Genomic DNA, 24,247 nt, shown 5'->3' with positions numbered 1-24,247 from the left:
CTGAAGCCCTTATCAATAGCAGCCCGTTTATCATCTACAAACACTACCGTCTCAACAATAGAGCTCGCTATTCTCATCCCGTTCTTTTCTGACTTGTTTTGCAGCTCTTTTCACGCAGAATTGAACCTCATTACCGACCGAATAATGAAACAAACTCAAAGCAGTGGAGGGAATAGTATCATAGATTACAAACAAAAGGAGAAAGGAAAACAATACTAACTTAATCAGACCGTTAATGGAGCGAGTATTCCACATTTTCGTAACTAAACGAGCCGTGCGCCTCTCTCTGTCATCTGCAGCCAGGTACCAGTCGGCGCCAGCAATGCCAGGGATCGGGAGCTGCCTGGCGCCGCCTCCCTGCTTGCCAAAGTGAATCTGGGGCTGGTGCTCGGGGAGGGAGAGGAGGGCCATGCCAGCCAGGTTGCCACACCAGCTTCAGCCAGCGAGGGCAGCGCCAGCCTCGGAGAGCCAGAGGAGGACGGGAATCACTCCCACTCTCCCGCCTCCAGTCAGTGCAGCGCCACGTACAGCAACATGGGTAAGAATGATGTAATGCAAGATGATTTGTTGGTCTTAAACTTGTTTATCATAAAGCTTAAAGCAGTATTTAAAGAGGACATATTATGCTTATTTTCAGGTGCATTCTTGTATTTTGGATTTCTACTAGAACATGTTTACATGCTTTAATGTTCAAAAACGCTTTATTTTTCTCAAACCGGCTGTGCTGCAGCTCCTCTTTTCACCCTCTGTCTGAAACGCTCTGTTTGAGCCCCCCCCCCGCTCTCCCCTCCTCCTTTCCTCTCAAAAAGCTCAGTCTGCTCTGATTGGTACAACCGAACCCAACTCTTCCGACTCCGCTCCACCTCTGCTCTAACTAGCTTTGTTTGAGGGCGTGCCAAACTAGCCGCTAGGCAAAGTCTGTTGCTTGGTGACATCACCACGTTACGGAAGAAAAGGCGGGACTTCAAGCAAGGCATTCTAGGAGCAGAGTTTATGTGGGGGAGAGTAACTCCCTTTGGCGTGGACTTTGGGCTTTGTAACTTTGCAGACCTTTTACATGCACAAAAAACGATACAACACAGTAAAGGAAAGAGAAAAAGCACAAAAGCAATGATAGGTCCCCATTAACTGTGCTGTGTAGGTAAGTGGGGCTACCACAACGTCTACAAGCATTTGTTGTTTAAATGAGCATGTTCCTTCTGCTAATCCACTCACCACAACATGACCGTATGCTACAACTGCCACTACTTTACGTCGTAATGCTTCCAAAATTTGTTTGTTTCCTTCTGCAAAAGACTCGGTTTGCTGTAATTCACCGTGAACGAGGTCCTCGTGCAGCTCAGAATATACTACTGCTCATAAAAAATAGATGAAGAGAAACACAGGGAGAAAATGCAAATGAGCTGCTGATTGTGCACCACAATCCCTCAGAGCAATAAAAAAAGCAATACGTGGTTAATTTGCATCTGCTTTTTATGTATTGATTTGTATTTTATAAAACTGAACACAGATGATGTTTTTTTTTAACAAAAAAATAAAGCAGCACATATGGTTCTGTTGAGACCCGCCATCCCGACCGACTTTACTGTTTTTCAGAGGCTGTTAGCAGGTTCAGTTTAAGAGCTAGAGTGACCATGTGAAACTAGAAATCTATTAGTAACAACCATAGCCTAACCTAAGAAGTCGGGAAGGAGGCTAAATAACATTTTGTTGTAGTGAGACCATTTTTTTAAACTTGACCTCACTGTATAGAATGACCTGTGGTGACCTCTAGGATAATCACAGCCTCATGAAACTTTACAACCACAAACTAGGGACCGAGAGCATTCAGAGGATGGGTGGCTTTCCTAGCTAGACTGACAATAAGGGGGTTTCTGAGCTGTTTCCAGAACAGAAGTACTCGCCATCCAATCACTGAAAACTGCAATTCTTGCAGAAATCTCCAAATGTCAAAAGTTTTTGATACCAAAGCACAGCATGTCTTTTTCTTCCTCAAGGTCTTGGTGTGCTAATGTGGTATTTTGGAAGGATTATTAACCATTTTATCAATTCTTGAGTGGTAAAAACAATGGTTACATTTAGCACCAAAGCTGTGTAACAAATGGTATCAATCCCAAAATTACTGCAACAACTTCTGAGACATATAAGTACTAGAACAATTTGACACACAGTGCTGAGCTGCATCTCAGATTAATCTCCAGGTTCTTAGCTTTCAGATGATGGACACCACTTTTATGTGACATCTACTGTTGACCTGCCATCTCCCCCTAAAGACCCCCTGTACCCCCGTAAAAAAAGACAAAAACGTGTCTATTGTGGGTCTCAGAGGGTTATCAGGGTAACTGCAGTCAGGGGATGGATTTTGCCAGAATCTGTCAGTCCTCAGCATCTGCAGCTCACTTCACCCCTAAATGTTACTTTTCTTCAGCATCAGCACACCTCCACATGTGACAAGTCATAATTTATTCCCTGCTAAAACAGCTGACAGACACATCTTGTCACACACAGCCTGTAACTTGGAATCTAGAATAACTAGAAATATGTTATTTCAGCTAGAGGTGGAAATATATGCCCCGGAGTTAGTGCTCCTTTTCGTGGGGCTGCTTCTGTCTAATTCTCATCAGGGCCATTTGTTTTTTTTATTGGACATGCAGACGTGTAATCACATGATTCAACAGATTACCCTCCTGTTTCCATCTATATATCATATACTTTATATTCTTCTTCTTTGTCTCTTTCTCTTGCTGCGTTTCTGAAAACCAGATTTGATATGACTGATGTGTTTGAAGTAGGGCTGCACTAATAACCACATCACAAGAATATGTATCGATCACACGACTGGCCACAGTACTGCTATTAATGACATGACAGCTTTTATCCTCATGTTATAGCCAAGACTAATTATCATAATGTTTTTGTTCTCTAAATGTTCTTAATAGTCTGATCTGGCACGGCAATGTTCAAGGCCACTTTGAGTCAAGATATGAAAGTCTGTGGAAAACCTCCACACTGAGTTTTACACTTGCAAGCAGTTGACTCATTTTCACGTGACTCCTCTGCTTGTGCTGTAGTACACAAATCTAATCTTTTCTAGCAGATAAAAACAGCTTCCTGTGAGAATAAAAAGTCAAGTTGTATAATCTGAGCTTTCCACTGTAAATTAACACAGTGAGTTATAGAAGCAGAAACTTTCCACTAGTCTGAAAGAAGACACGTTATGGAAGCAAAATATCCCAAAATCTCTGCTCTTAATGTCTGTGACATCATTTGAAGCTAAAGATTGGTATAGTGTGATCTGCTGTAAGGTAGAAGCACATCTATAAATCATTTGGAGGTGCACCTGCTATCCCAAAAAGACAAAAATTCAGCCGGCATACTGCTGTCTCATTCTCAATTCTCCTGGTATTCTTCATGGACGTGGTGAGCTGTTTCAAACAACCTTTCAGTTTAGAAAATGGGAGAGAGATTTGGGAGCGAGACAGCAGTGCAAAGATTTATTTTTTTCTTTTTGAAAGCAAGAAATCAAAATGGCAAGAGGGGCAAATTTGTATTAATGACAAGGAGGTTATGTTTTCGCCGGTGTTGGTTTGTTTGTTTGTTTGTTTGTTTGTCTGTCTGTCTGATAGCAGGATTACTCCAAAAGTCCGTGATGGGTTTGAATGAAATGTTTTGGAGGGGTGGGGTGTGGCACAATGAACAATCCATTAGATTTTGGTGGCGATCTGAGTCATGATCCGGATTCAGGAATTGTTTTACGGATTCCAATCAGCCACAACATTAAGACCTCAGGGTATAACACATGTGCAGTGTAACTGATGATGCGTTGATGACGAGTGACCCCGCCTCCTTCCTTCTTCTCAGAGCAGAGAGATACATGTGTGGATGTGTGGCGAGAATCCCGAGGTGCGGCGGCAGCTGCTGGCCGTCCGCGGTGAGAAAGAAAAAAACGATAGATGACGGGATGAGAGACAACGTAGTGTAACGTTATACAGACATAACAAGGCTGCTGAATGAGAGAGGCATCCGCCGACACGTTACACGGAAACACACCGTGTTAATAATAAGCCGACCACCTCACGATACCGCCGGCTGTGAGCTGTGATCTGTTTTTAAATCCAGGCACCTTGGCGGAGGTCTGCGGGGGGCGGGGGGGGGGGGCCTGGAGCCGATCCCAGCCGAGTGAAGGCGGGGTAAACTCTGGACAGGTCTCCAGGCTATCACACGGCTAGAAATGGAAAATCTGAAATAACAAATGGGCCCAAACACCCTCTCTGGTTTATAATACTACTGCAGACTTCAATTTTATATTCCTAGAATACCACGATGACAAAGTCCCTCTATTACAGCCCCTGACTAGTTGACAGTGGACATTTCATCATGGGGTTTTGTCAGCAGCTCAGTATTACAGGTTTTGGTGGCTTTTTTTTTTCGGCAGTAGCGAGAGGAGGAGGAGAAGCTGTCAAACACAGCCGGGCACTTAAAACATGAAGCTCTCTGTGTGTGGGAAAGGATCTCGCTGTGATCAAGTGGTGTGTGAGAGAGGAAAAAGAAAATAGAAATGCAAAGTGTTAGAGTGGAGAGAGGAGAGTGTGGGTTTGTGGAGCCGATGCATTACTGAGCTGCTTCACTGTGTGTTTACTCGTGTGATTGTGTTGTGAGGTTTAAAAGGAGTGTGGGGCTTGTTAAAGGATTCATCAGAGACAAAGTGTTTGTGTTTATATGTGCACTAATTAGTTTTTTATACAAGGGTATGTGTTTTCTGTGTGTGTGAGCTCTGTGGATGGATATATTGTGAAGATGTTAAAAGCTCCCTGGATGATGCGTGATGAGCTGCCTGCAGCCTGATTTTACTCTTCTGCATGCTGCTAATGAGAAACGAGGTAGGAGTGTGTGTGTGTGTGTGTGTTTGTCTGCCTTGAAACATCGTACAGTAACAGCACAATATTTGTGTCTGGTAGAGAGTGTGTGTGTGGCCTTCAAGATGAACATCATAGCCGCTGAGTGTGATCTCTACTTGAAGTTTCTGTCTATTTTACTTGTCAGAATTGCAGAAATAGAACTGATTTGCCTCCGCTCCAGTTACACTATCTGTTCACACATTTTTGGTTGAGGCATCACGTTCACTTAGTGTCTCTCTCTCTCTCTCTCTCTCTGGCTATATATACAGTATACACACACACACACACACACACACACACACTTGTGTTTTAATCGGAGCATCAGGCAGTAGGAGGCAGAGCACTCGCTGCCTCGCTCACTGAGAAATCTCCAGTACTGGTGGGAGCGTTGAGCTGCCTGTTGGCACCAGCGGCTCCGTGCAGACTCTCAAGGATGGAAGCAGGGAGAAGCGTTTCACTCTGCCTCCCCTCCCCGCGCTGCCGCCGCCGCCGCACCGTGTTTACCTAAAAACTTTGAGGAATTAGTGGAATTGAGGTAGGGAGCTTGTTTTTCCTCCTTATCTCTCGTCTCCTTCACCACCTGTTCCTCGTTTGTCTCTCTGTTATCATGTGCCTCCTGCTCAACCCCCCTTTTGCCTCTTTGTATTTCTCTTTCACTTCCCTCACTTTTATCACCCACTCCTCTGCTCTCGCTTCATTCCTCCCCTCTGCCCCTCTTCATTCTGCCCACCTCCTCCATCGTTTTGTTGGAACAGTAATCATTCTGCTGCGGCAACAAGTTCCTTCATCTCCTCACAAACAAATGTTGGAGAATACTGGTCTCTAGTTTGTCTTAATGTGGCATTTTCAATAGTGTTTTGTATATATATATAATATACATCAAGGTTAAGAACAATATATTTGTATTTCAATCAGTGTAGGAAGTCACTTTTCTTTCAATTAGAAAGTGTTGTTGCTGAATCATGTCCAGTTTCAGTGAGGAGATGGACTAAACAGTAAATGATTCTCTCCCATTTGTGAGTTGTAATGTATGTTATATATGATATATTATTCTAATATTTATATACTTAAAGAAAAGGGAAATCAAGCCAGTCTTGCCAAAGAATGTGTGTAACAAGCAGCAGGGAGAATCTCATCCCAATTTGTCAAATACGGACGCTTTGTCAGACCCTTCGGCGTCACTTTTTCGGTCGCAGTAAACACGTGCTTAATGTCGTGAGTTAAACAAAAACACTTGCTTTGGATTAGGCAACAAAACCACTGAGGAAAAGACAACATGGTTGGGTTTAAAACTACTGCGTTTGTGCAGTGAAAATGTGACTTGATGTTTTGGGTTTACATTGTAATTAATGGAAAGCTCGGTGTGTCTCATGCTGCCGTTAAAGAGCGTCTTGTGCAGCGGTATTAAACGCCGACAGCCGTGACAAAACGCCGGTATTTGACGCCCTGTAAATGACAACGGGCTGGATGCCTCTATTTCTGGTACTCAGATTTGTAGTGAGGAAATAGAAAGCAGAAGCAGAAGAGGCTCTGTGTTTGATAAGAAGAAGAAAATGCAATTATCTTTTTAATCCGGAACAGATTTTGAAGGGATTGGGACTCTCCACTGTTTCATCTCCTAGAGATTGACACGGGTCAGAAGAAGTTTAGTTGACCAGAAGTGTGTTTTAAATTATAAGAAAAATAACTTTCTACTTATGATGGTGATCAGTTTCAAATTACTGTGTTCGTCTTTTCTGAAACACTTTTTTAAAAAAACTTCTCAGGGGGTTTTATTTTGGGGTTTTACTTTTACTACACATCTGTCATCTGTTCCACTGTTTGTTTCATTGAATTGACAGAACAGTCTAGCCAGGCAACGATAAGATAGCAGGTTCAAAATCCTTCACTACAAGATTTAAGCATTCTGTGTAGTTGTGTTAAAAGGCCATTTAATGAAACTTGTAGCAATGACACTGAAACTTTCGTATAATAGAAATAATTGCATACATGCTTGTTAATATTTGTTAATATGAAGGAACACTCTCTCTCTGAAATGACCTGTGATTGGTCAAAGTCTCCCGTCAGAGCCATGAGGAGGTGCAGAAGTCTAGTTTTCTCTAAGAACACTTGAATTACAATATGCTGAAAGGTTATTATGGAATATTTTTGAATCCCTCCATGCAGGTTGTTTTATCACCACATGTATTTATGTGTGTATTATGATTCTAAAAAGTATTCTTGACTTTGAAATGACAATCACAGACTGAGTTATGTAATTTAGTCACAGTCACATTGCTGCAATAGAAGATCCGACTGGACGAGGGAGACGGTTGTTTTCTTGGTTGGATTACTGCAGATTGGTGGAGGAACACATTAAATACACCCCTCCCATGGAGGATTACTGAGACTCATTTACTTCATCCCGACAGTTCTTTCTTAAGGCCTCTTTTGCTCTCTTAAGATGATGGCAGCGTGACGCACACGTGAGGAGTCGCTCGTATCATTTAACAAGCATTTGCGATCATTAGTAGTAGTAGTTTGTTCAAGCAGACGCCTTCACCGTGGGGACGAGAAAAGTAATTTGGCAAAAGATGTGACTTTGAAACACTCAGCCACCTCTCTTTGTGATCTTCAAAGAAATTGGGGTATTCCCTGGTGAGTTAAAAGCTGCGCCGTAGGGTTGTCTGTGACCTTGTAAACCCGTTCAGTTAAAACTATCAGGCTGTTTCACTCCCATCATGCAAGCGGCACGGCTCCTTTATTCCGTTTCATCTTATCAGACGCTCGTCTCTGACCCGCCTGCCTCTGTGGTCCTCGACTCCAGAGAACATCGAGGGAGTCCAATCAACCCCTCGACCCTCCAATTCCCTCCCGCCACCATCCCAGAAAAAATAAGGTCACTAGAAGCCAGTGATAAATGTGCTCTCCATTCTGTCTCTTTAAGCCTCACTGCAGAGCAGGGGCTGCAGATTGAGTCGGGCAGCTGGATAGTTTGGAGGGACGACTTGTGCCCAGCTGTCCTGCTCTCTGGCTTGAATTTTTCCTCAGGGCCACCAGCTCCCTCACGTGCCGCAGCACACAACCTTGTGTCAGCCTCTCGTCTTCATGAGAGGCAGCGAGCCGGTGGGCGGCTGGAAACGCCATGTGGGAGGAACAAGGAGCTGGGGGGTGAAAGAGTGTGCAATGATTTGTGTTTCAGGTGTCGCTTTTATCCTTTTCAGCTGTTAGGAATTCAGATTTTTACTTTTGTGTAAGTCACATTTAGGAAACACAGTTTTTTTCATGTTGTGTTATCTCGCGTTTATCCAGTCTCGACAGCTAAAATCACAAAAAAAGGACCATCTAAGTTCTGAAACATTGCCTTTTCTGGCCAACATTTATGCAAGGGATTGATGATGTGGAATGAAAATCGAAATTCGAAAAGTAGGGCCTGTGTATTGGAAATAATCTGGCGATATGATCATGATATAGGGTGTTACAATCGATATGATACATATCATCATACAGGGGTTACGATTCAATATGTTATGATACTGTAAGCAAGGTGATATATTTCAATTTTTAAAATCGAATTTTAGAAAATCTGTCTTAGTACAAAGAACACACCACCATATGCATAAAATCTGAGTTCAAAAAGTTTACTTTTTTTATGCAATAAGATCCCTGTAACATCCAACAACAGAGCACTACTTTGAGAGGGCACATCAACTGAGAGGGCGCATCTCTTTGCAAATAAAATAAAATATTAACTGAGTTAATCTTTGCATGTAAACTGTTAATTAAACATCGATACAGCGTTTTTGAGAATCTGTACAGTATCATAAAACATATCACAATACTAAGGCATTTAAACGGCAACACGTGGCTTATCCTTAAAAAAGATCTCCGCACAGTTTGATATGGTTCAGTGGTTTAAGCATTCAGTTTGAATTAATACATGTTTTTATCTTTCTTTTCCTCCAGGTCAATCCAGAGCCAACATGATCCCACTCAAACAGCCACGAAACGTGAAAGCATCCAACGATACGTTGGCGTCCATCGACCTGGACTTCCACGCTGACCAGCCGCCCTCTTATGCCACACCGCCACCGCTACCTAAGAAGAATGTACCTCGCTCCAGTACCGAACCCAGTCTGGCAGGCAAAGAGTCGGTCCAGGGAGGGGTGAGACCTCGGGCTGAGGCCAGACCTGGAGGCACCAACCTGAGCGTGGCCAACCCTATCTACGACTTGGACTCCACCTGGGAGACCGCCAGTCAGAGTTCGTCTCTCAGCTCCGAGCCTCATCGAGTCCACGACCACGAGAGCGGCGACTCCCTGGAGAGGCCGGCGACAGCTGCCACGGCGACCAACAAGAGCCGCCCGACTAACAGCGTCCCCTCCCTGGTTCCTCAACCTGCTGCATCCGCTGCACCCAGCGCCACGGCCGGCAGAGAGAGGAGGGCCTACACGAGTACGGAGTCCCTGGCTGGAAGGGGACGGACGACAGCGGGTCGAGGTGCTGCTGCTGCTGGAGCATCCAAACCCCAGAGACCTGCTCTGTACAGGGGGCTAGACAGCTGGGATGAGGTGGTGGGGAGGATCCGGGGGCTCCACACGGACACGCTGCGGAAGCTGGCGACAAAGTGTGAGGACCGTTTCATGGCCGGTCAGAAGGATCACTTGAGATTCGGCACTGACAGCTGGTCCCACTTCAGGCTGACCACCGGGAAACCCTGCTGTGAGGCGGGGGATGCTGTGTACTACACTGCCTCCTACGCCAAGGACCCGCTGGTCAACTACGCCATCAAGGTGAGACGTCTGGTTCTGTTCATACATCAGTTTGTTCTGCCGAATGACAACATTCAGATTGACCTTTTCTGTTTTCATGCACAGTCTTGTGCATTCTTTCTAATACCCAGCAGGGGGCGACTCCTCTGGTTGCAAAAAGAAGTCTGATTGTATAGAAGTCTATGAGAAAATGAGCCTACTTACCTCAGTAAACATTGTAAACATGAGTTTATGGTCTCAATCGCTAGTTTCAAGTCTTCTTCAATACAGCATGATGTTCATTTAGTAAATTATGGTTCCATTTAGAGTCAAATAGACCATAAAGCAGGGGATGCTTTAAGGCGGGGCTGCCTTGTGATTGACAGGTCGCGTTGTCCGGTCTAGGAGTTACAACTTTGACCCTTTCACAGTGTGTTTTCAGTTCATGAAAGTTAATATTAACATTTTGGTCACCTAAAAATGTCTTATTCAGCGTTTGGTTGTACTTAACTCCACCCTCTTGTGGTTGCATAAAAACAAGATTGGCAACTGACAAAATGCCGAACTTGAGCCTCAAAACGGCAGTCCACAAATTGGTGACATCACGGTAACTACATCCACTTCTTACATACAGTCTGTGAGTATGATGGTAGTTTAATATTGAGCTTAAAAAGTGCTGCCTCTAGCCTCGGCCTGAGGGCTAGAGGCAGCCCAGAGAGCTGTAATTAAAGCCCATAAAGTTTATTGAAATTGAACTATATTGAGTCTCATGCGTACTTTTCCTGCCAAGTTTAATCTAGTAAACACGACATGATGCACATTTTGAATTTTTGTGTCTAGAAAATGTAAAACAAGAGGCTCCTTACTGCAGCTTGTCTAATGTGCTTTTTTCTGTTTTATAACATTGTAAACTGAATATCTTTGGGATTCAAAATGTTGGTTGGACAAAGCAAGACATTTAAAGATGTCACATGAGACTCTAGGAAATTGTGTTCTTTTTTATATTCACAAAGATAGTTTTATAGTTTTTTTTTTTTTTTAGTTTAGTTTATTTGAGAAGGGACTGATCAAATTGATAAATTTGAAAAAGTTAAAAATGCCAGAATTAGCCAAAAGGCTATTTTTCATCTGTTGTCCCAGGCCAATGTGTTACAAAAGGCAATCCTAAAATACATCAAAACAAAAACAGGGCACGCAGTTCAACAGTCTTCCTAAAATACACCAGAACAAACACACAAAACAAGACATGCAGTTTAAATGTTGGAAAAGGACACACAGTTGTTAAAAGCAGTAGAAACAGTAGTGACATTTATAAATATAAATCAACATTGCAGACAAACAGGACATATAGAAGCAGCAAAAAGAGAGTTAAGTGCTGACATGTGTATGAATTAATCAACCATTGTTTTAATTGGTTACTGAAAGATCTGGAAGTGTGTAATCCATGTACATGAAACACATGAAATCCTCAAACTTTGTATGACCCTGAAACACACACTAACTTTAGCTAGTTTGCCCCACTTTCAAAGTCAAAGTATTTAAAGTTTTCACCCACATACAGCTACTGGCTTTAGGCCGAACTAAAGCAAGTAGTTTGCTTTTACCAGATCTTGCAAACAAACAGCTTATTTTCAGCATCTTATTAGTTTGAATTCATTAGTTTATGTTTGTTTGTTTTTGGCTCTTTGCTTCACTTCCTCTCTGCATCGAGATGGATTTTAAGGCACATTTGGAGTCTAGTGGTTGCTGTCCTTACAGTCGATTTATTAAATCCTTAGGTGTTTGTTTTTTATGTTGAGGAATCTCCTTCCACTCCCCTTTAAGCCGAGGAGGAGGAAGGTGTTTGTGCTGAAATATTAGCACTTAAACTTTGTGCCTTTAGGGCACGACCTTGTGCAATAAAACCTGTGTGAGCATGCAATCTTTTTTTTCATATATATAATTGTGTGAGGTTAGCAGTTTTGTCTGCTTGTGGTACATTGTGTGTGTGTGTGTGTGTGTGTGTGAGGGAGGAGGTAGAGAGGAGGTAGAGAGGTGGGGTTGGAGGGTAGAGCTTGCCGAAACAGTTCTGAAGCTAAACACAAAGCAGATATGGATGAAGGTTGCATTATTCACAGGATATGAAACTCTCTCCGCTCCACAGCACTTCAAAGCTCTGCCCTCGTATTAGCTGCAGACTTTCAAGAGCGAGAGAGACTTGTTTTTTTTATGATGCTCATTCATAAATAAGGCAACCAGGAGCAGCAGAACACAAACAGGCCCCAGCTTCCCAATTAAACTTTTCCCCCAGCTCGCCGTTTTAATGTGGCCCAGTTGTGCTCCTGCCTTCCTTAACCCCCCCGTACGTAAGCACAGTTGATCCTCCTGCAAATGAGATTTTTTACAGGCTGTGATATTTTTTAATGCGGTGCTAATTATTCATAATCCACCTTTAGCATGTCTGCGTGAATTCTGGACTCTCGGAGGAATTCAGCGAGTTGAGTCGGTGGGCTTTAAAGTTTCTCTGAAATGTCAAAAGAGGGAACAATAAATTTAAATGTGTCCGTTAACCTGGAGCTTTTGTGTTACAACCAGCAATACAGCTCACAGAATATGGCATCTGAATAGTGAAAACTCCACTCTCAAAGAGTGACCAGGAGGCGGCTGTAGTCTCAGAGCCAACATGTCTAAACAGACATCCAGTGAACAGGCACATTCCTGAAGAGTTACGCAGTGAAGGAAGACTTCTTCACCTCACATCACAATCTAATAAACTGTCCATAAAATAACCCAAAGAGACCACCAAGGTTCAAGTCAACCTTAATAGAAGTAATAAAGTGGAATGGTTGAAGTAGATGTAATTAAAGAACACACACACTTTTATTGCAGCAAAGTCAGCGTCAAAGACTATCTCAAAAAGACTGGCTCAAAAAGACTGTTATTTTTACATGTGTGAAGAGTTTTGTCTGATATAGTACAAAACAGTAGAAACATTAATAGCGATGTAGGATTTTATTGCTGATCACGATGAAAAACATACAATAAGTTGATTATGGTGAATTTCCTATCCTAAGGGGTAGGATAGGATAATCGTGAATATCCTCACATGAAACTTGAGAATGGTATCTCACGGTGGAGAAATGAAAAATAGAGCCTGATTTAAAAAAATAAGTATACAGGACTTATCATGTAAGAAAGAACAGACTCACACAATGTTTTTATTTTGATTTATCCTTTATTTATGCAGGGGGACATTGTGGTTAATGATTACCTTATTCAAGTTAGTTTGTTTTTCACTAAACAAAAAGATGTGATGGAAGAAAATATGTATTTCTTAAAATGTAAGGTAAAGTGATTCCAGGCTCCTCCTGTCCATAAGGGCCCCTTGAGCAAGACGCCAAACCCAATATTGCTCCCAATGTGGAGGAGACCGTAGTGGGGGGGCTATTAAAATGACAAAATGTATTGTGCATTGTAAAAGCTTATAATATGTAATGTAATATTGCTGTTAGAATAATGTTCTTCTGTAAACAATTAATTTTCAACTTCCATGTCCTGTTTAGTATGAGAGAAATACAATAGTTCATTACTTCATTACCAGGTGTGCATTAGACAACATTCAATTTGATTTATTAGCAAATAGAAATGCACCAGTTAATTAGTTACCTTTAAAGACTAGTCAGACTAATGATTCCATCCTTAAAGGAACAGGGTCGTGTCTAGAAGGTAACCCACAAATTGCAAAAACTCTCGCGAGACCCGACAACCTGTCCTAACTTTAACCATCTCACACGAGTTTCGCAACTTGTGGATTACTTTCTAGACACGGAAAAATGGAATATAATATTATTTAGTATGTTTTCTTTAGTGTATGATCACCTGAAACTAAGAATCGCTGTGTTTTCCTGACCTTAGATTGAGCCGTTTATATCAACATAATGGAGCGGGTCCTCTTCACGGAGTCCGCCATGTTTCTACAGTAGCCCTGAACGGACAAACCAAACACTGGCATTTTCACGTTTTCGCATCGGCCACCGTAGTTCTCCTACACGCTTGGCACACGGGCAGATGTTTCAGTTGGTTGCAATCTGCAACCTCGCCACTAGATGCGGTCAAATTCTACACACTGCACCTTTAACAACACCTGATGTGTCTAAATGAAGACATTTAGTTTGTCCTCACATTTTCCTTCTTTCTCTGAATCTTAACATCAATTTCAATCATTTTATCTGATGAAATGTTTGCACAGGTTAATCTCTGTAAGATAATTACCACTAAACATGCATGGAACAATAGTTAAACCATTCAACCAGGAATATCTCAGTAATATGTCGTGACTTCTTTCCCTTTGCTGGTATTTTAGTGAATGTTGTGACGTCTGCAGAGACCGATCTTCTCCACGCTGTGATCAAAGTGTAGGAAGACAGAGAGCTGCAGAGGACTGTCACTGTGGTTTAGGAGACGGAGACGCGCTCTCGGCTCTCCCTGCTGTCGGTGACAGCCTGAAGTCTGCTCGCTCGCTGCTGCTCTCCTCCGCTCTATTTATCATTAACGGGAAAATGTTGTAGAGAAACAGGGAGTTTTGAAACAGAAAACATCTTTGATGTTGGAGTTCTCCTGTGCATTCCTCTGCTAAAATGGTCTATTTTGTTCCTGATGTTTTGCAATAGATTGCTGTTTGTTTAAAAGTCTCTCACGGCCGTCGAGAGGCAATATCAGCTTATTTGATTTCATTAAAAATTAATAACTGTCTCTTAATGTCAGTTTTTACTAGTGCTTGGCACATAAACCTTTAAACTGAACAAAGGTAAAAACATCAACTTTCATCATTTAAAAGTTAATGACATTTCAACCGTGTTAACGGAGAAAACTGGCATTATGCAGTTATTATGCGTTTACTTCACAACAAGTCATTGCCAGGCACTTACTGTCAGTCTCAGACATTTATCTGTTTTTTCCACACTAACTGACGACCCAGAGATACCACGTGATACCAACGTTGTTTTACTATTGGCTCACCAGCCTTGTTAGAAGTGGGAACCAAACGTCAGATATCTTCCACAGAGATAAACAAAACATTTGTTTTGGACCCGCCAACATTTTTTAAATGGCTCATTCTCAAGCTGTAGATGTATTATTTAAAAAAAAAAAAATAGGTGTCTATATAAAATGTTATTAATAAGACCTAGCCCTAATAAGGGCCAGCTGGCTCTCTCATTTCATTCTTTACACAACTATTTCTCTCAATTTTCATGGGATTTATTGATTATAAAGAAATATAGAATAGCCATTGATGAAAATATTCTCTTTGTTATCTTTACTTCTCCAGATCTGTCGGAGCAAAGTGAAGGAGACCCAGCAGCAGTTCTTCCACAGCCTTGCAGTGAGACAGAGCCTCGCCGTGCACTTCAATATCCAGCAGGACTGTGGACACTTCCTGGCTGACGTCCCCGCCCGCCTGCTGCCCTGGGAAGAGGAGGAAGGTGAGGAGGAGGAGGAAGAGGAGGAAGAAGAGAAGGAGGAGGAAGATGTAGATGCGTCGAAGGAGAAAGAGAAAGAGATTAAGACTGAAACCAAGGCGACGGACTCCAAAGCGCCAAATGGTAAACTAGACGAAACCCCGGCAGCGGGTCACATGAACACTGTCGGCCGCTTGAGGAGCCGAGTGGTGGTCATCACGCGCGAGGTGCCCTTCCAGACGGTGGCCGACTTTGTCCGAGACGGCGTGGCGCGGCACACTCACAACCCGGAGCTGTACGAGCGTCAGGTGTGTCTCCTGCTGCTGCAGCTGTGCTCCGGCCTGGAGCACATGAAACCGTATCACGTGACCCACTGTGACCTGCGACTGGAAAACCTGCTGCTGGTCCAATGCCAACCTGGAAACTCCTGGAACCTGGACAATCTTGAGCCCAACAACAACAGCAACAGCAGCAGCGGCGGCTCTGGTGCAACCTCCGCCGGTGCTGCTACTGCTGCCGCCAACGCCACCTGCCCCGCCCGCCTCATCATCAGTAACTTCTCCCAAGCCAAACAGAAGAGCACTCTGGCCGCCGACCCTGGTACGCTGCGCGACCAGTCACGCCTGGCGCCGGAAATTGTCACAGCGACACAGTACCGCAAGTGTGACGAGTTCCAGACCGGGATTCTCATCTACGAGATGCTGCACCGGCCCAACCCCTTCGAGGAGACGCCGGAGCTGAAGGAGCGTGAGTACACGTGGGCCGACCTGCCGCCGCTGCCGGTCAGATCGCTCTATTCACAGGGTCTGCAGCAGCTCGCCAGGCTGCTGCTCACCGTCAACCCCTCTGAACGGATCCGCATGTCCGAGGCCCGGGCCTGCCTGCAGTGCCTGCTCTGGGGCCCCCGGGAGGACTTGTTCCAGGCGCTTGGCTGCAGCAGCACGGGCCCCATGTCGGGGGCCACCTCCAGCCAGCGCGAGGCCACCCTCCAGAACTGGCTGGACCTGAAGCGGACACTGATGATGATCAAGTTTGCGGAGCGCTCGCTGGACGCGGCTTGCGGCGTGAGCCTGGAGGACTGGCTGTGCTGCCAGTATCTGGCGTTCGCCACCACGGACACGCTGAGCCGGGTGGTGCACATCTTGCAGCAGCCACAGCCGCAGCCACACGCTCAGTCCCAGAACCAGCCGGCGCACGCAGCACCGAGCCAAACGCACCAAACACACACCCTCCACCTGACGCAGTCACAGCCACTCTGAGCTCCTCCGGCCAGTTGTTACTATGGCAACAGATCCAACTTCCTCCCCCGCCCTGTGTGGTCCCTCTGCTGACGCTAATGTGTGATGTAAGCTAATAGTCAGCTTTGTTGTTGCAGCAGCCACAGCTCTCGCCTAAAACTAAACAGCTGGTCGTGCAAACGTCTGTTTTCTTCATGAACAAAGTGGATCCACAGAGCGAGAGGCTGAGTTCCCATCAGACAGGCTTCATGGTCGGGGTTATTCTGAGCACTCGTTAGCAACAGCAGGATGGTGAAGAGTCCAGCAGATGAAGTGGTTGTCTGACATTGTTCTCAGATCTAGGCCAAGACAAACTGAATTGTTATTATAGAGAGGCGAAGTCCCGCCCCTTCCGGTGAACCATCATGGGACCTTATTTCGGAAAAAATATGAACGGTAGTCAACGGAGAGAGACAGATATTTCTTTTGATCCCGTTTGAATTGCGCCATGAATCACATATAAGATATTTGTCAAATATCTTATATGACCCAATCACGGATAAGCGGTTGAAGATGGATGGATATTTGTCAAATTAAAACATAATTTTGAAAGTCAAGAGAGTCACAGTTGGTCGTATCATTTAGTTTTATGTGAAACCGCTCCAAAAACTTTATTTACAAAGTTCAATACAGTAGTTACATAAACATGTTCAGATTTTTCATTACATAAACATCAGTAAATATATTTCACAGTATAAAAATAATAAAATTAGAATAAATTATTCAACAAATAAAATGTAAGGAAAGGAAAAGATGAAGGTCTGTTAAACAATTGGAACACATTTGAAATTATCTAATAGTTTCTGCCAATTTAGAATTTTAATTTAAATTGTATAAGCTTTCAATCATAGTCAAACGTGTTTTAAAATAGGAATCTTTAAAAGTATAAACAGAGGGTATTATTTTAGGCCATATCATTTTATGGATATAATGTTTTGATAAGAAAATATGAATCAAAAGATATTAATCAAATGAATTATGTAAATCCGCTCAGTGAACTACATCTTGTCTCGCACAATATACGTCACCAACGCCAGCTAGTTAGCTAACTTAGCTGTGTTGCACGCACAGATGAAACGTTATCTTACCTGATGTGTTTCATCCAGCGACTCCTGGTCTTTTTATCAGCCGGGAAGAGAAAGAACGAGCGAGACCCGTTGCTCGTGTGAGTTCATCCCAGTAGGAAACACATAGACATCGTAGCTTCAGAGAGAGTCCTTCAAATTAGGTATTTTCACAGTCTGATTCTTCAACAGACAACAAACTGCGACTCTCTTGACTTGCAAAATTATGTTTTAAATCGATAAACATTATGTTTGTGATTCATGGCTACGGGATAAAAAAAATAATTGTCTCTTGCCGTTGACGACCGTTCATATTTCTCCAAAATAAGGTCCCATGGTGGTCCACCGGAAGGGGCGTGACTTCGCCTCTCTGTAGCACGTTGATGTCTATTTGCCAGACATCTCTTCATTATTCACTTCATTTGTTTCTTTTAGCTGGTCACATCTCACGTGTGTTAAAAACACTCCGTCAGTTCCAGATTGAAGAGATTTACCAAAACGTGTGAGGGATTTTAGATGTCTATGGGGTTTTTTTCCAGCCAAATTCTGCCAGACTGCAGAGTTGTGATAGCTATTCATATTAGATATAGATTGCATGGCAGCCGTCTCCAGGATTTATTTGAGGCGCTGTCGAATGGAATGAATTCACACATCAATATTCCATAGAAAAGTTTCATCAGACATCTAAAGACACACCACAATTAGATTCCCTCAGAGCGCTCAGTTTCTAGAGAGAAAACTTGAGAAAGCATCAGAAATAGAGATCTTGAAGAAATGAAGGGAATGAGGGAAAAAGAAAACCATTGATGGATTTGTCCTCTTTAAAATCAAATCTAATCAGGGTGAGATCGCTTCTTTTTTTAATCTAGACAAATGGAAAAGTGAAATATATTTTACCACTGAAGCCAAAGACCTGCCACAAATTGTCCACTTAGACAGTTTGAGATACTTTTAGAGGTTTTTACCAGAAATGTTTATTTCATTTTATTACAACATGCAGTCAGACTTGATTACAGTAGATTTGTTTGAGTCCCAAAGTTTGCACAGCTCAGTTCAAATGTCACTCTGGTTTAAAATTCAAAAGCCCAACTGGAGTTAAATTTAACAAAAGTTACACCCTTAAATGCTGTCGTTTCATACCACACGTTACACTCCCGCACAGGGCTTTGAACGAGGTAGCTGTGAAGAACACTGAGCTAATTTTGGCGTTGCAGTTTTCAGAGCTTTTTACATGCTTTGAAGTTAAAATGGGACACAACTGCCCCGGCTGTTGGTTGGGTTTCTTGTCGGAGTATGTGCAATTAATATCTTTGTTTGTTATTTCCTCTGGAGGTAATTTTTATGCAGTCTTTTTACTAATCCTCTCATCAGTTAGTTTTGTGGCACATAAACTGATTCATGTCAGTTAAATCCTGCAAATGAAGCAACAGTTACAGTGGATGGGAGACGATGGGAATGTTTCAGGGACTGCAAAAGGTTCGTCTTTGTTGTGTTGTTTTTGTCAAGTTGATTTCGAACGGTTTCTGCGTTTTACGGAACGACATTTGCACATTCAGTCCGAACGTTGGCGCTCCTCGATGGAGACTGAGGACACGATGATGCACGCAGGAGAGGCAGAGAAAAACTCCCCGGTGAACTTTCGAGGATTTGTTTTTTTCAGCGTGTGGAATGTAAAAGTTTGCCTGGACTGAAAACAGAGACATTTGGACCTGATCTCATCCGCTTCAGAGACACATCTCATCTTCAAATAGAACCACTTAGTTTCACATACAAACTCTTTTTGTGTGGTAACCGACCACAGCCTCGAAGAGAAACTCAACCACTGAGACTTGCTTCCATTCCTCCTGCCTTGTTTCCCCGTCCGCTTCTGTTCTTATCCGGCCAACAGGACGGCAGATCCTGCATCGACGCTCGCTGCTTGTCACTCAACGGATTCATTCTGATTTAATTAAATGAGCTCTGCGTTATTGATCAGTACCTTGGAGTCAGTGGGAATACACAAGCCTCCGCTTCACCATAAAAACACTTTGAGTTTTACACCCATGGGTTTATTTGTGGTTATGATGATCAAACACCCGGGAAAGCATCTTTAACTCGGTGTACTTCTGTGCAGAAATGTTCCCTTCTGTTATATTTGCTCTGGTTAACTGCAGCTGTTCAGCTTCTCACTGGGGATGGGGGGGAAATGTACCTTTGAGATCAGGATCCTGTGATCCTTTTACTGCAGATGTACAGTACGAGACTTAATGGTCCACGGAGCGAAAAACGAGACAAAGCAGGTGTGAGTTTGTTGCTGCATCAAAGGGTTTGTGTACTGAGGAATGTGTGTGGACAGCACTGGTGGCTGTCCTTGTATCTAGAGATTTAAGCCTTTATATAGTATATATAGTATAAATATATATAACCTTTATCTATTTTAATCCACACACTATTTTGTCGAGTACGGAGCACCTCTATTTCTGTCTTTAGAGAGTCTAAATATCATTTATTCATTTTTAAAGCTTGACTTTCTTCAAACCTCGCTTGTTTTTGGGGGGAAGAAAACGGTGAGTAGTTATCACTGTCCTAAACAAAGGATGAAATAGATCTTCACATGGTTTGAGGAGCATTGACATACAGAGCGATGTACAGTATTTTTACCCCTCTTGCTTAGGAGATGAACCACTTTGAAAAGAGGCCGAAGGATGACTTTTTTGAACGCGCCATTAAAACCCAACATCCATCAACCGTGTACGGCCTACAGCGGATATTTGTTTTCTCCTTCTCTCTTTGCATTGTTAATTGCCACTGAACAGAAAAGCAGAAGCTCTCTAAGGCGTTCTATTAATATGTGTACAGTTTGTCTCCTGGCCTGCCGCCATTTATTGTTGATCAAGTTAACCAACAGTAACAGAACAATAAATATATGTTTTTATATATACACTTTGTGCCGTTGTGTTATTGCTGTTTACCTTCCAGTGGAGAATCACTAGGGTTTATAGTGACTGGACAGACTGTAAAGTGAACGAGTTTTGGTTGTGTACTTGAGTAAATTAAGACTTATTTTAGTCATTTTTAAAATCTATTTCATTGCAAGTTATTCATTACGTACTTGAGTGGATTATACTTTACTGTTTGTGCGGTGAAACCCTTGGTTTCCAGTCATTTTAGACCTGGACTGATGCTACAGCAAAATCCTCGAGCCCTGGGCTGATAATGAGCCTTTAAATTATTTACAGTCACCATACTAAAACTGGAAACATATTAATCTTCTCAATGCTTTAGAACATCAACCAAAAGCCCTGTGATTTTTTTTTTTTTTTAAACTCAAGAGAGACCTGCGATCTCGAGTGTTTGAATTTGATTTTGAACTTTGCACGTCTCATGTTTCTGTGCTGGCGTATCTCAAAGGAGCCGTGCATCTTAAAGATTGAGAGCACTGTGGGGAAACACTTTGAGTCCAGAGAGTTATTTGGTTATAAATTAAATCTCAAGTCTGGTGTTTATGTCTACATAGATCGATGGATGTTTTTCAAAATATTAGATTTAAGATTTAAAGATGCTCTCTGATTTAGTTAAAGTGCCCAACAGAAACCCCGAAGTATAACATTTCTTCCCAGCTCGCTATTGACCTTTTTTCACAGAAGACATTTGGACATGTCACAGCAGGAATAGCACAGGTGTAAATAATGTAATTAATGATGGCTGAATTCCATTTAGCTGCTTCGATCACAGGGTCATTGTATTGTGCATGCTGGCGGTAAAATCTGGTCTGCACTCGCCGAAATTGAGCTTGAACTGCTGATTTGAACTGCGTATGTGTCATACCCCATAGCTTAACACCGTGTCCCAGCCTCTTTTAATAAACCTTAGTATGACATGTCTAAATCTCTGCTGTTAAAAAGGTCTATTGACCAGTGAAGTTAGGGGACTCTTATAGAGTACCTTAAAGCCTCTGAACACCCACACAGGTGTTTTCAGTTAGACCTCCCCTCAGGACCGTGTGGGTGTGTATAGACTGATTGAGTGGCATCTTCCTGAGTCTCCTGTTAGCTTTGTTGAACCTGTCGGGGTGGGACAAATTACACCTTTATCATTCTCATTGGTAGATGATTCTCATCCTAGCTCCACCTCCCTCCAACCTGAGCAGAGGTCTGATCAGCCAGAATAACTGAAAACACCTGTGTGGGTGTTCAGAGGCTTTAACCAAAATAAGGGTGTGTACGTCTAACTAAAGCATGTTATTTACATAACTTGCTGTGTCTCGTTCATCTTTTTTTAATACAAACTCGAGTGGATACAAATGAGGCCACCTGAAACACAATGCAACACTATGAGTCATGAGTCATGCCCAGACTCAGTAAAGTAAGTGTTTTTATTGGAACATGAGGCGTTTCTGTTCCAGCATCACTACAGCAGCTCCACCACCAGATGGAGACATTCAAAAGGCAAAGAAAACCCAGAATGCACCATTCTCCTGCTGTTAAGCCTCTTATGAACTGACTGTTTACTTGTGAGTTTTATTTATGCCACTTTCAGCTCAGTGTGGCTGAAAGCTGTGAAAACATGCTGTAGGAATTTTGCAGGAGAAATATGAAAACAAAAGCATTTACAGTGAAGGACAAAGATGAAGGAAAAAGATGAGATGATGATTCTGTCTAGACTGAGATTATATCTGACTTAATGTCTCACTCAGCTGTCTCACTTTGTAATTGAAAATGAGGAAAGAGGAAATCCTTTCCATCCAATCATCAGTGTTTTACAGACATTTTGGATTGTTAGGATGCTCTACGACTTTATTTCACGTTGCCCGTCAGTGAGTTTTAGTTCACAGGTGACAGAGGTTTGTTTGATCAGACGGCACTGCTGTTGGCAAACAGGGGATTCTAAGGAGGCAATAGTGAAAGAAGTAATATCTGTAATGTGAATTAAAGGAAAGGTTACCCCCCTCGTACTGTAAGGAAAGCCTTCATCAAAATTCATTTGTTTAAATTTCCATTTAAAGGCGCAGTATGTTGGATTTGGCGACATCTAGCGGTGAGATGGCAGATTGCAACCAACTGTAACTTCTCCCGTGTGGCAAGCGTGTAGCAGAACTACGGTGGCTGATGCATACCATGAATGGCCCTATGTAGAGCGCCAATAAAACATGGCTGGCTCCATGAAGAGGATGGTCGTGTCTAGAAGGTAGCCTAACGCACAAGTTAAGAAAACGTGTAAAAACTCTTGCAAGACTCTCTGCCCAACGACCTCTATGCTATAACCTTAACTATTCAAGGTCAACACCTAACTTCAACCATCTCAGGAGAGTTTCACAGCTCGGGGGTTACCTTCAAGAAACGACCGAAGAAGACCGGCTCCGTATGTAGGTATAAACAGCTCATTCTAAGGTAACGAAAACATGATTATTATTGTCAGGTGATTATACACGAAAGAAAACATACTTATTAATATTATATTCCATTTATGCCAATAGATCCCCCTAAATGCTACACTCTGTTCCTTTAAACCTCTGTCAACAGTGTCTTCCAGGTGGTCAAATTAAGGTAAAAATGTGTGTTAAAGATGCAGTAGCCTAAATTAAGGTTCATTATTTGTCATTTGTCAATTCCAGCAAAGCGGTCATGGCAATGACAATCTTTGGTCTCAGGTTCCTTAAACAAAGCTCATACAATATGTATATATAAAAGAGGAAATCACTAAAGTAAAAGTTAAATGATAATCTAAGGTTTAACATAGTGGAGTTAAAATATAGCGCTTAAATATAAACATGAGTAAAAAATAAGTATAAGATAGAAACGGAAATGTGAATCTGTAATTTTGTTGATGACAGTATTTCTAATATGTGTCGCTAGATGATAGATGGAATAATAACAGCAGGTTGAGGATGACAGTAAAGTGGAGCGGAGTGCTCACCATTCACAATAACAAAGACTCTGATCACGTATCATATTCCATCAACTAATCACATATTTGATATGCAAAACTGTATTTTTCCAAGTAGCTTAATGAGATGCCAGACAAATAAAAATAAAAAAGAGTCTCATAAATTAAAATAAAGCGTTTTCTTAATGGGGCTTAATTAATTGATAATTAATAATTAATAATGTTTGGATTGTCAAGTTGTGAATATCCCTTTGGCTGGTGTTATCCTCCTATAACTACTAGACTTGCTACTTGCTTTGACTGTACTGATCCATAAAGGAATAATACATTATTTATTAACATGAATAAATAGTTATGAACTCTTCATGAACAGGCCGTATTAGAAAGTGGCACCTCAAAGTTTTACTTAACCACTAAAATTGCTTGTTTTTCCGGAACACAACGGTTGAATAGTGGAATACATTTATGGTGGAAACACGAGTGCCAGCCGGGCAGAGTTTGTGGTGTTGGAGTACAGAAAGCGTAGCTTAGTGTTAGCTAAAAGACTTTCAATGTCATGGCTGCATATTTAGATGATTTCGACAATATGGACGAGGTCTTTGAATCCGGTAGCCGCCTTTCATGAGTTGAACACAGAAACAAACAGAGTGGATCATGTGAAAGGTAAGAAAATAGATTATTTCTCTGTAGGTTCCTTTCAATAATGTTGTCAGACACTTTGATAACTATTTGAGCCTGTTGGTGACAAAAACATGCACTTTTAGTGAATGTAGCTCACATTCCTTCCTCATTACTACCACTGAGGTGCTCTTGAGCAAGGCACTTAACCCCAACCGCTCCAGTGGAGCTGCTCAGTGGCCAGCAGATCAGACTGTGGTTGTACTGGGCAGCTTCCAGGTGTGAATGTATAACTTTGTGAATGTGATCAGGGTGTTCCTGAAAAAGAAAGCATTGCTCTCAGTGAACCTCCCCTGA

At 42.4% G+C, this 24,247-nt stretch overlaps 1 protein-coding gene across 5 annotated transcripts in view; it reads left to right on the top strand.

Annotated features, from left to right (window-relative positions):
* The window catches only part of peak1 (pseudopodium-enriched atypical kinase 1), a 129,120-nt gene extending 108,793 nt beyond the window's left edge, over positions 1 to 20,327 (top strand). For all 5 annotated transcript variants that reach the window (XM_037766797.1, XM_037766794.1, XM_037766792.1 and 2 more), the window contains 3 exons: positions 300 to 538; positions 8,844 to 9,670; positions 14,937 to 20,327. In XM_037766797.1, coding sequence (XP_037622725.1) covers positions 300 to 538; positions 8,844 to 9,670; positions 14,937 to 16,325 — 2,455 coding nt within the window. In that variant the 3' untranslated portion in view covers positions 16,326 to 20,327. The remainder of the gene's footprint in view (positions 1 to 299; positions 539 to 8,843; positions 9,671 to 14,936) is intronic.
* Positions 20,328 to 24,247: the final 3,920 nt, after the last annotated feature.

Source organism: Sebastes umbrosus, chromosome 4 (genome assembly GCF_015220745.1).
Source record: "Sebastes umbrosus isolate fSebUmb1 chromosome 4, fSebUmb1.pri, whole genome shotgun sequence".
Taxonomy (NCBI): Eukaryota; Metazoa; Chordata; class Actinopteri; order Perciformes; family Sebastidae; genus Sebastes; species Sebastes umbrosus.
The sequence above is the reverse complement of the archived record's forward strand: the minus strand, read 5'-3'. Positions and strand labels throughout refer to the sequence as shown.